Source organism: Podospora anserina, chromosome 1 (assembly GCF_000226545.1).
Source record: "Podospora anserina S mat+ genomic DNA chromosome 1, supercontig 1".
NCBI classification, from domain to species: domain Eukaryota; kingdom Fungi; phylum Ascomycota; class Sordariomycetes; order Sordariales; family Podosporaceae; genus Podospora; species Podospora anserina.
The window spans coordinates 454,541-466,776 of record NW_001914859.1 but is presented as its reverse complement, the minus strand read 5'-3'; the positions used below and the strand labels follow the sequence as shown (position 1 = coordinate 466,776).

The following is a 12,236-nucleotide window of genomic DNA, read 5'->3' as shown; positions in this document are numbered from 1 at the left end:
GTAGCATGTGAGTGATTCTGTAAGAAAGCTAGCGATTTCTGCTTTAAATTGACCCATCGGCCTGTCAACTGTGCCAGATCGTAAGTTTTTTTTTTCTTTTTCCTTTTTTTTTTGGCTTATCCAGCTACTGCCTCTGCCGGAGGAGATGAGCGCTGATAGCTTCATGTAGCCTGTAAGATCAACCTCCTGAGTTGCTCCCTTCACGGCTCAGCACATGGCTTAACAAATCACAGTTAGTTACGACTTGGAGCTATCCAGTCGACAATGAATTCGCCTTGCGCCAACGCTGTATCCGGTCATTGGCATCAAACCCACTTCCTGCAAACTCAATCCAGAGACTTTGCCCAATGTGCACGAGTCGAGATCTGCTTTCCCCGGAGCCTTGCCAAGATAGCTTTGCGACTATCAAATCGACGTCCCGTAATTGCGAGCTACACATGCTTGTTTTCGATGCTTGTATCACCAAGTCAGGAACAACGCCCAAAGGTGACACTGACTTGGTAAAATTACAAAGAATCGGCTCTCATCTTTTTTTGGATCGTATGCCTGATCCTTTTCTGTCACTTTGTCTTGTTCCGAGTAAGTCAAGAATAATGCTAGCTAGATGCAATACTCCTTCAGTTCACTGACTAACAGGCTGATAGCAAAGTACCCGTTGCGAGCGCCGCCCAGTTTCAGGCACGCAGCTGACGAGATTCAAATCGGACTGCCAGCCCTGATGTCAACATACAGTGACGCATACTTCACCCTTCTTGCCAACTGGCTGAACGATTGCGATCTCAACCACCCAGACTGCTACCTCAAAGCAATCCCGTCGAACAAGGGTTTGGCTCTCCCTACCAAACTTCTCGATGTCGGGAGCTCTGCAAGCCAGCAATCAATTTTACTGTGTTCCTCAACTTCGCTAGGTCTCAAAGGAGAAGACACACGGTACATCGCACTATCACACCCGTGGGGAGACTCTCGCCATAACAACCATTTCTCCACCACCGCCACCAACGTCAGCCCCAGGCTTACATCCGGGATAGCTATTAGTAGCCTTCCTAAGACGTTCAAGGACGCAGTTTCCGTGACCAGAGCTCTTGGGATCCGGTACCTGTGGATTGACTCTCTCTGTATCGTTCAAGGCCCACAGGGTGACTTTGAGACTGAAGCTCAGAAGATGGAGACAGTGTTCAGTTTGGCCTATTGTGTGATTGCGGCCAGCAGTGCCAGTGGCACTTCGAGCGGATTCTTGTCTTCACGCCCACAAAGAAAGTCTGTTGCCCTCAATCTGTCTGCTAACAGTGGCAAGGGCGACGTTGGAGACAGCGAAGACAACAACGCCATGGTCTATGTCTGCGAGGCAATTGACAACTTCCAGACAGATGTCATCGATGGTCCTCTCAACCAACGTGGTTGGGTGCTACAAGAAAGAGCTCTTGCGCGCCGAACGATCTATTTCACCGAACGACAGACATATTTTGAGTGCGGTGCTGGGGTGCGCTGTGAAACACTTACAAAGATGACAAAGCACGTCCTTGGATCTCTTGATTGTTTCCTTTGTTACACTAACTAACCTTTCTTGTTTAAAAGTAACCAATCCTCTTTTCTCGGCGACCCCAACTTCCCGCAAGTAGCCCTGACCTCGAGCAAAGGGGGCAAGATCCGCCTGTACGAATCCCTTTACAAGACCTATTCCCGACTGCAATTCACGAGAGCATACGACCGCCCTATTGCCATCGCTGGCTTGGAGCAGAGGCTCGTGGCCGCTTTCGACACGAGAGGGGGGTATGGGATCTTTGACAGAGTCCCTTTTTTTGGGAGGAGTTTGCTTTGGACCTGCGAGGAACCAGGGGGTATGCGGAGGATCGAGTTCCCCAAGGAAGGGCTGGGACGGTATAGGGTGCCACCTAGCTGGTCGTGGATGGCTTACACGGGTGCGATTGGTTTCATGGATTTGCCGTTCGAGGGAGTTCATTGGCTGGAGGATGACGTTCGGTCGCCGTGGGGAGCTGCGGTTTGGGAAATGAGTCTTGATACCAGCGGGTCAGGGAATAGTACTGCTAGTTCCATGTGGCATACCGGGCGCACAGATCAAGACAACAACCTCAGCGGGAAGGGTCGAAGACTGGTGGTAGGGTTGAAAGTTGTTGAGAAGAAGATCAAATGGGATGCTGGGCAGCGACCTACCGGGATAGATGACGCCAAGGAATTGAGAGTTGTGGCTGTTGGGAGGCGAAAGTCGAAGAGCAATAAGCCTGCCAGGGCCCTTGAGCACCATGTCCTCGTGGTGGTTGGAATTGGTGGATGGACGGACAGTGGTGGGAGAAGAATATACGAGAGAGTGGGAGTTGGGTCTCTCCCGGGAGATTGGATTACACACAATGAACAGGAAGAGGAGATTTCCATCTTTTAGTTTATTCTAGCAGACGCTCAAGCAACGTGGTGTGTGCCGTTACCTCCAAGGCCGTGCTGGTGTCGTAGTTACTTTATTTGTCCATGACGTGAATCACAGGGCGCTCTTTCCTTTTGTGAAGCTGTTTGTTAGCCAGGCAGCTTCTGGGACCACCCCACGTTTGATCATTGACTTTTCAAACTATTTTTCACCAAATTCCTCAACCTCTCTTGGCTGTTTTCCGTAGAATTTGCCAAATCGACTTCTGCCACCACCTGGCTAGTTTCTCCTTACATCCTTCAGCAACAAGACCACAGTCTCCAATGGCTCGCACAGTGCAGACCAAGCAGAAACAGAGGAATCGTGACCTGGTGAAAGCGGAGTTGCAGTCGGAGTCGCTGCTTGGAAAGTGAGCCCGCAGGGACTCTCCGCCTGTTTTTCCCAGATCAAATTACAAAAGAAAGGTGTGTTAAACTTTGTTTATGCTAAATGTCTCTTGACAAATGCAGAAAGAAGGCAAGGACTCCGGCAGACCCAGCGACGATGTCGAGGAAGATGGCGATGTCATTGTGAGCCTTTCTGAAAGCGTTACTCTCACCAAAGGAATGACTCGACCTCATCATCAAATTGATGGTCAAATGACAAGAGCCCCTTGTCTAGAATGTGTCTATCGCCTGGCCCAGACAGGGACTGTTCTAGAGTGCCCGAATGATCTCGACACCGCAGAGGTCCAGTACACTTGCGTTCCATGCGCAGAGGCCGGTAAAGTTTGCCAGGCGGTGAGTATATTTGTTAATCCCCAGCGGAAAAATGAGAGTTGTTAACAGATTACTTGCAGCGAAGGACCTATTCTTTACGAGGTCCCCCACTTGTATCCGCGGGCCGTCGTAGAGATTCGATCTGAAGGTGGATTGGCAACTACGATGACGGCGACGAGGACGGCGACAGCGGCTTTTACAACACGGAATGGGAGACTGATGAATCTTGGTTCTGGGCCCAAACTACAGATGAGGCCGAAAATGATCACGGGCACACCATGCATGTGTTCAGCTGCCCTACATGCCTCAGCAATTTCTTCTACGAGAACCGAAAGTCATACAGTAGGACTGATTTCATAGATCCCGCCAACGAGGAGCTCAGAAAGGAGATTTTCATCAAGACCCATGAATGGAGGTGGTCTATAGACAGGCGCGTGAAACTGAAGACGAAGACGGAGTTGGAAGAGGAGAGAAAGGCCGCTAAAGAGCAAGCCCTGGACGAATTGGCTCAGGCTTATGAGAAGCGGATCGATGAGAGCCGCACTTTTGTCGAATGGAAGCCAAGGATGAGGGCAACGCAGAGGAAAATGTCGATGGTGAAAAAGGTGGTCTGGAGGCTATGGGTGTCGGGCAGGACATGAAGGTGAATATCCCCAAGCCTGGAAGACTCTGAGAATGATAGCAGCACAAAAAGGGCCAAGGTTAGGTGAGGTACAACGATCAGTTTACCTCCGAAGGCGGACAACACTACCTAAGGTATTTGTCTGGTTTGACAAGCTAGCCTCGAAACACTGTGAGCAACGAAGATGCCATTTCGGTCAGTAGAGGTCGAAAGAGAAGGTTACAGGGCATGCAGTGATAGTTGGGGGCTGAAATCATTCCACGATAACCTATATTACAAGTGGGTTACATTCGGGGAATTTGGGGTCCTCGCCCTGATCCTGCACCTTGATGAGTGAGGCCCGGATAAGTGAGGCAGTTTCACTTATCCTCAGCAAACAACACCAGATACAAATACCGGCCCAATAAAGCCCATGAATAAAGAGTTATTCCATTCTACCAGGCTGCCATCCCTTCTCCTGCTCGTCTACTGTCAGTGAATTCCGCCCGTCAACCATGGCAAAGAGCTGGGACTCAGGAACTGACCTGTCAGCAAACCCTGAGCGGCTTCTTTTTACCATCAATCGTGAAAATATGCAAGGCCATGATGAGACCGATCTGATTCCACTTTCTTTAGTGGTTTCAGGCATCAAGCGTCTTTTCCGCTTCATTGAATTCACTTCAAACTCCTCCGATCATAACGCCCAAAATCGGCGCCAATATCAATATGCGGATGGAAAACCTGCTCTGAAGCTATTGAAATCCGGATGCCGGATTGGGTTCAACCAAGAGCCAAATTGCACCTCTACCTGTATGGATCCTGATAGCAGGTCTGCGTCCACCAGTACTCTCGCCAACTGCGTTACTCTTGCCTCTGCGGAAGTTCTCATCCGGAGCGGCAGTCTAGCCTGGCCGCTGGACTCGGATGACATGGCAGAGCTCAGAGCATATGGAGTGAACAACATTCGAGATTGGAATGGATCTTCCGTCCTGGGTTCAGTACTGCAGTGCGCTGTAGCGTCTTGCCAGGCACACGACGGGCTACTCGGCAACTGTTCCCCGGACCTTTTGAATTTGCAGCGAGTCGGTTTTGACAGCTCGTACTCTCTTCTTGGGCTACAATCCGCATTGACAAGTTACTGTGATGGCACAGATGTGACTGTCAACGCTGATGTTGCTGGACCTGGCGTAAGTCGACGACTCCTGGTTCTCTTGAACAAGCCAACTAATATGAGTGTCAATGAGGTATAGGTTTTGTTCTCTCATATTGCTCAAACCCTAATGGTCTTGGTAGCATACGGGTTGATGAACATCTTGAATTCCTGGACATATCCAGTGCTAATGGTTATTAGTACATCGGGCCATGGCACTTTTGAAAGCGCCCTTCAACATCAACAAACACTTCGACAGTCTGCAGCCAATACTTCTATACTATCAGCAGCCATAGAGTTCCAAGAGGCACAATCCTTCTTCACAGCAGCGATTCAAATTGCCACTCTCGTAACCTTCAAAACAACTTGCGGCTCATCCTGCTCAACTCTCGACACATTATCATCGATCAGCGAATCCATCATGAACTCGCAACTGGTGCAGGTTCTAGCAGTCAATAGCGTGTTGCCTGTACTTCTGATGCAATCTCTTCTTCAGCGAGTGGGGATGGGATGGTAAGACTTTGTTTCGACATTTACAAGAGATTCTGTCAGCTGACCAGGCATTTTTCAGGTGGTATACATTGGCCCTCACCCTCGGCAACTGCATTCTTGCGGTGGTCATCGATAATCTGGAAAGCCTTTCCCCAACAATGGAGACAGTCGGGTGCCATCTCCGTGCTACAGAAAAAGTCCAACAGTGTGGCAACAATCCTTCATTGCAGGCGTTCTGTTTGGCCTCAATTCCCGAGTTGATCCCGCCTTCTTTTCGGAGTGCCAGAAGAGCGCATATCTATCCAGTAGTCATGATTCTAGTTCTTAATCAAAACCTACTGCATGTTGAGAAAAGCAGGATCCCTCGATGGGTTAGTAGTTTTGTAAACGCACGTCGTTTACGGCGCACTGGAAGAATAGTGCGGCTCCTCTGGGGTTTTGTTGAGTTCTTGGTGATGGTGAACTTGGCCATTCATGTCTGGACACTCCGCAATATCGCTGAGGAATTGGGCATATCCGCATGGAATCAATGGAGCTATGGACAGGTTGTTGCCTCCATGGTATGGGCGACCATTCTGGGGAAGTTGTTCTACTACAATATTTGTGAGTGAAGAATACCCACTCCATCCATCGATACATACTGACCACGGTCCTGGAATAGTTGGTGTCAAGAGGGCCTTTGATGCTCATCTACTCAAAGAGCTAGAGGTTGGAAACCAATGTCTTAGCGAATAAGGTACATCGGTGACCTTGATTCTTCGAGCGAAAAGGTGACGTCGGTATCTTACTTTCAACGACGTATTGATTATCTCAAAAGGCATATTGGCTATCTTTTTAAACTCTTATTCTTGTCGAAATTTGTAACTTGGGCCTCTCGGAGCCACGGGAATCCTCCTAACGAGTGAGAAACACGTTTGACTTGGATTCAGGGGTCACTCCTTTTCCATCATATCGATATGAACCCTAACCCTGCATTGTCAAATACCCTTCATTGATTTGGAATCCCATGTCGCCCCTTGTGGTTTTGCCCCGCGCCGAATCTGCGAATCCCGGCAGCGCGACGTCACGATCGCAAAGAGCTTCAGCAGAGCTTTGGAATCACTGCTTCGATGACAGTTTTTGTCACCAAAAGCATATGAATGCTGACAGTTCCCACCGGCCAATTCTTTATCCTCACTTTTCCCCCGCTCCAGATTCTCGAAGAGTTGACTCATCCCATCCTTCCTCCCCTTCCTCATTTGACATCCCGGAAAACATCGTCAATAAATCTCTCTCGGTAGCTGCTCCAGACCCTCATTCGCATTTCGCAATCCCACATCCATTCTGTCGCAATCGCGGGAACTCCACCCTTTCCAGGGCCCACGATCCACCACATCCTAGCTCCCATTGCAACAATCGCATCGCGAGAGCTACATCATTATAATAAATCAATCACATCCCCTCCCCTCATAGCTTCGCTGCTTGCCGTAACTCTGTCCATGTCAACCTGCCCCTTCATCCTCACCAAGCTCTTCACCCCCTTCTCACGAGCCGCCATCGCCAAATCCCCAAACACCCACTCCCTCCTCAAGAAAATGGGCACCTCCGCCTCCGCCTCCGCCGCCACCCAAAAGGAATACCCCGAGGGCGCCGCCCGCGCAACCGTCGCGGCCGGCTGCTTCTGGGGCGTCGAGCACATGTACCGCAAGCATTTCGGCTCCAAAGGCCTCTACGACGCCCGAGTAGGCTACATCGGCGGTAACACCCAAGACCCTTCCTACCGCGCCGTCTGCAGCGGCAACACAGGCCGTATGTTTCCCCTCCCCATCTCTCTTTCCCTCAAAATCCCCACAATCTAACCTCCCCCCGATTCCCAACAGACGCCGAAGCCACCCTCCTAGTCTACGACCCCACCAAAATCTCCTACACCGACCTCCTCACCTTCTTCTACCGGATGCACGACCCCACCACGTCCAACCAGCAGGGCCCCGACAGGGGGTCCCAGTACCGCTCGGGGATCTTCTACCACGACGCCGAGCAGGAGAAAACCGCGAGGGAGATGACAAAAAAAGCAAACGAGCAGTGGTGGAACAACAAGATCGTCACCGAGATCCTCCCCGCGCAAAAGTGGTGGGACGCTGAGGATTACCACCAAGAGTATCTCACCAAGAACCCGTACGGGTACGAATGCCCGAGTCACTTTTTGAGAACTTTTCCCGATTTGCAATAGCAGCCCCGGAAGATGGCTACAAGACTGTGATTTTTTGAGCTGGGTTGGGATATCTTTTTTTTTTGGTGAACGAAAATGGGGGTTCGGCGTACTGGTAAACAAATGGGACAGGGCGGGAAGACATGGGAACACAGCACGGCAGCTTTTAACATGTGATGGACATCACCTCAACGGATATATCACGAAATGCAAGCGACGGAGTTGGCAGTGGACGTTGCTTTGGCAATGTTTAGAATGTTTTTCTGGCCTTGGTAGCAAGGCTGGTATAATACTATTTTTGTGTACACATTTGGAGAGCCATCAACGGCTGCATGGTACCTTTGATGTTACCCCAATTCCAACAGAAAGGAAACTATACCAAATTTCCAAGTCCTAATAACGCACAAGGAGAGCAGAGAGAGTCGCTATTTCCTTAAAGCGCCGCCCATTCCATGATCGCAACGGTCCTGATCTACCGATAGTGAACACCCCCAGCTGTTGCCGCTTCTTATCATCGATTTCCCGACCTATCCTCCACAGGTTTACTTCCTCCTCTGCTGCATCATCAAAATCTGGACCATGCGCACAAAGATGTTGAGGAAGTCAAGCTCAAGGCTGATGCTCTCGTTGACGGGATCGCGCTTGATGAGGCCACGCTCAGCCAGGCGGGCGTGGTGCAAGACCTTCTGCACGTCATAGAGAGTGAAACCACCGAAGACGGCCAGACCACCCCAGAGCCAGAGGTTCTCGGTGACGGCGAGTGTGCGAACGGCGGTGGCGGGAAGAACAAGAGGGGCGAAGCCAGAGACGGCCACAATGGCAGCACCGGCGAGAAGAGGACCGCCGATGTAAAGGTACTTGTCCTGCTTGGCGGTAGCGCCGACGATCGAGATGGAGCCCATCATGGCAGCTGTATAGAGACCGGCGCGGGCAAGAAGAGCAGGGGGAGCCATGACCATCAAGGGAGCAACGAAAGCGGCCTGGGTGGCATTGAAGACGGCCCAGAAGGCATACTTGGGAACATAACTGGAAGACGGACGGTTAGCAATTGCCAACTACACGATTGACGATTGGCAGTAACATACTTGTCAGGGTCCACGGAGCGGGTAGCAATCATAGAACCAATGCTGAGAGCCAAACCACCGATGCCGACAACCCAAGGGTTGGTCTGCATGAGTCTGTAGACAAATCCGCTTTGGAGCATCTGATAGGCTGTCATGCCGATAATACCGACACCAAGACCAGTGTGGAGGAAGGTCTGGTTGAGATACTGGCGCTCAAACTTGGGCATGCCACCCTCTCTCGACTCCCCGTTGAACATGACATTGACAGCGACGAGGGTGCCGCCGAAGATGGCGCCGCCGATGATGAGCTTCCGCACCGTCTCCTTGCGGCGGGCTGCAGGATCGTAGTATGCATAGCCGCTCTGCTGCTGGTAACTACGGGAGGAGCCTCGAAGTCTGGCGAGAATGTTGCTGGAGCTGTTCTTGGACCTGAGTGCTGTCCTCGAGGTAAAGAAGGTATTCTGCTTGGCTGATTGATGGAAGGCGCGCATTGCTGACGGGGGCTTCGCAAACTGCATCGCCAGACGAGGGGCGAGCCCCGCGCGGAGCGTAAGTGTGAACGGCATTATTCTGGTTGTGGTCGATGCTGTCTCGATGATGACGGCGCCAATAGGAGTTGTGTGATCTAGGGACTTTTAACGGTGGTGCATCACCAGGGCGAAAGGCAAAATGAAGATGACGTTTCGAGGTGGGCTTTTGCTTAGCTAACACCAAAAGGTGGCCCAAGCTTTCCGGAAGCTTCGAGCAACCCCGCGTCTACCCGGGTTCAGCCTGCAATAACCCCAACCCTATGACACATCTTGGCCTCATGACGACAAAGTTTTGGGCCGGCTTCCAGTCACAGCTCGGAGATAGGTAGTTTTTCCATGGAGATATGGACTTTGCGGACTTGATAATATTCTTCAGCTAAAATTCCCATGTGGTGTTGGTGGAGTCTGATATGAACGCTACCTCTTGAACCACTTGCACTCTTTCAGACCGTGAGATCCGAGCTGAATAGCCCGGGGACGATGAGAAAAAACTAAGACATGACATCTTTATCGGAGAGCTCACCTTCCTCTCTCGTCTCAACGAACAAGCCACATATAAGCTCGTCCTTTCGTTTGTGTGTCGTCTACTTAACAAGCGATGCTACATATGGAAGGTCTACTCCGTACTACTAGGAGAATAGAAATATCATTAGAAATCCCGCAATGTCTCCTCTTGACGTGCTCTCACTCAGCCTTTCAGCCCGCGCCTCATGCTGTGCCACGGTGCTCATCAGAGAGGTGTTTGGTCGACTTCCCAGAATAACCACGCTGTCAAACACACCGTCTTGATGCAGGCGTTCGTCTCTTGGCGGTCTGGTTGGCTGGGCAGAGGGTGACAGGGTCAAATATGCAGAAGTCCGCAACGGCAAGCCCAGGGACGAGACGGAGAGATTGGCCCATGCCCGACGCACAGTCCAACGCTAGAATCCTTCTCGAACAAAAAGCACGGGCCATCCATGGTTGAGGCGGCAGAAGAGATGCCGGTCATCCCGGATGCGTATGGGGTCACTGTGACCACAGCATTCGCTGGACCCTGAGTGTTCCTGGGCGGTATCCAATACCAAACCCAGGCTGAAACGCGAAGCCAGAATCACCGTCATCCATGAGTAGTTAACTGAGTTCAGGCATGGAGAACAGAGCTTCAGCAACTGCCTGGCGGGCCGTTGGCAAGCTGGAACCACGCGGAGCTGGGAGAGCGAGCTCGTCATCGTGCAGCATGGCGCCCTCAGCTGCACGGCTCCTTGCGCCGCTGAAGAATGATGGGAGACCACCATTTGCCCGTTTACGCCCCACAGCCTGGGCTTCCTGTACTCAGTCAATTGTGTCGATTCCATAACTGAGCGATATCAGTCTCCTACTCCTATCTGGTATCTGTCGCAATGGGCGGTTACAGAGCACTCGTAGCACCTCCACTCCCGTAGGAATGGCCCATATGGCGCATGGTGGGGTGCAATCATCCTAGGTAGTGAGGTGACGGGGAGTTTTGTTGGATTTGCGGCAGAACCCCGAGTGACAAGGCGATGGGAGCACCGCCAACGTCTATCCCGTCTCGGGATCTTATAGCTTGGTCATGTTAGGCTACCACATTAAGGTAGAGCACCTCGTTCCGCGGCACATGTCGCAGGAAGGAGAGACAACTCCCATCGCTGATGGAGGCAGAGATAACAAAGAGGAAGGCAGGTCATGCCCCACCCCTGCATCGTCTGCATCTGGTGCATCTTGCTTGCTGGCAGCGTGCCTCCTGGCGCGCCGTGCCCCGCATTCAATGCCCCTGCCCGCAGCCTACCCAAATCGCAAATCTCGAGCTCTGACGCGACAAGAACGGAGCTCCTTTCTGCTTCAACTGTCTGCACCTCCCCCGAATCGGCCAAAGCACGAGCATTTTGTCTCCTCCAGCTCCACCGCCGCCGGCCATCGCAACGCCCATCTTCTGCTTCCTTTGCTGCTGTACATAGGAGGCCAAAGTGCCGGATTGTATCCCAGTTGTTTCCAGTTGTCAAGGCCGTGCTTGGCACCGGCATCCATTACCACGCCGTTCGGCTACCTGTCGTGGTCCCCATGACCTCTCACCATGTCAACAACAACCTCTATAGTCCATAATCTTTGTTTGCCAAAAGCACAGCGTGTGGCTCTTCAGCATCGAGGCTGAATGCCACTGCCTTTCCTCCGAACCGCGAGAGCAACAGTCCTTCAGACTCTTTCAGACGAGACATCTTCTACCCAAACGACTCCAGCGTCTCCAACGAGCTACCCCTTGCTTCCCTCCACCTTCTCTGTCTCGTCTCTGTTCAGCATAACAGCAGCATCGATCAAAGATTCACCCATAGGCATCCCGACTCGCTGGCTGATCTCTATCCCGTGTTCTTTCCGTCTTTGGGGGTGCACCCCACACTTTGACCTGTGATATCGCCGAACAATCTTGCCATCCAGCTTTTGGGTGTTTCAGCTCTTTTACCACAAGTAAGCGGTGCGCAAGGCATGCCAGGACCACTGGAGAAGCATTGATACTGACCAAGTTTGGTGCTATAGTCTCATCTTTTCCGAACCTACGCGTGGCCGTCACTAAAGATCGAGAGGAGCTGCCTTGCCCCTTTCTTCTGCTGAAGGCCTGATATTGGCCTTCGAATCGCTTGACTGTGTTCGAGACCGAGTGCGCCTTTGGATGCGCAAGCCGTTTTTGCGCGATCAACAGATCTTCCACATACAACTATCGGCCCACGCAATCCAATTCGCCAACGTCCTTGTAGTGTGTTTGAGAAACCAGCGCCTCCGCCTATACATTGCCATATCAACTCTTTCCCCACACGGGCCAAGACGAGCCTCAACAAGCGAGGGACAAGCGAGTGCATAACTTGGTTTCCCCAACTTCTCTGTGCCTGGTCTTCCTTTTGTGAGGGAAGTCGTAGTTGCTGGCTGGATATAGCATGAACAGTTACCGCCTAATTTCGATCTAGCCGGGCCCTCTACATTGTACGACATCACGGGGCGAGAGAAGCCATTGCTACCCGCGATACACTGTCACACTCGGGGTCATTCTAGGTAATCTCATCAGGTACCGTACTCCATCGGCTTCTGG

General features: G+C 51.7%; 3 protein-coding genes across 3 annotated transcripts; 2 read left to right on the top strand and 1 right to left on the bottom strand.

Moving 5' to 3' along the window:
• Positions 1-347: 347 nt before the first annotated feature.
• On the top strand, positions 348-2,398 carry PODANS_1_1400 (uncharacterized protein; the record flags this gene model as incomplete). Its single annotated transcript, XM_001912294.1, has 3 exons — positions 348-579; positions 645-1,512; positions 1,576-2,398. 3 exons carry the CDS (start codon positions 348-350, stop codon positions 2,396-2,398), a joined length of 1,923 nt encoding a protein of 640 aa, XP_001912329.1.
• Positions 2,399-6,856: 4,458 nt separating this feature from the next.
• PODANS_1_1390 (uncharacterized protein) lies at positions 6,857-7,587 on the top strand (the record flags this gene model as incomplete). The annotated part of the gene is made up of 2 exons (XM_001912293.1): positions 6,857-7,166; positions 7,238-7,587. 2 exons carry the CDS (start codon positions 6,857-6,859, stop codon positions 7,585-7,587), a joined length of 660 nt encoding a protein of 219 aa, XP_001912328.1.
• A 521-nt stretch (positions 7,588-8,108) lies between these two features.
• PODANS_1_1380 (uncharacterized protein) lies at positions 8,109-9,196 on the bottom strand (the record flags this gene model as incomplete). Its single annotated transcript, XM_001912292.1, has 2 exons — positions 8,109-8,592; positions 8,652-9,196. The coding sequence occupies 2 exons, from the start codon at positions 9,194-9,196 to the stop codon at positions 8,109-8,111; spliced, it is 1,029 nt and encodes a 342-aa protein (XP_001912327.1).
• Positions 9,197-12,236: the final 3,040 nt, after the last annotated feature.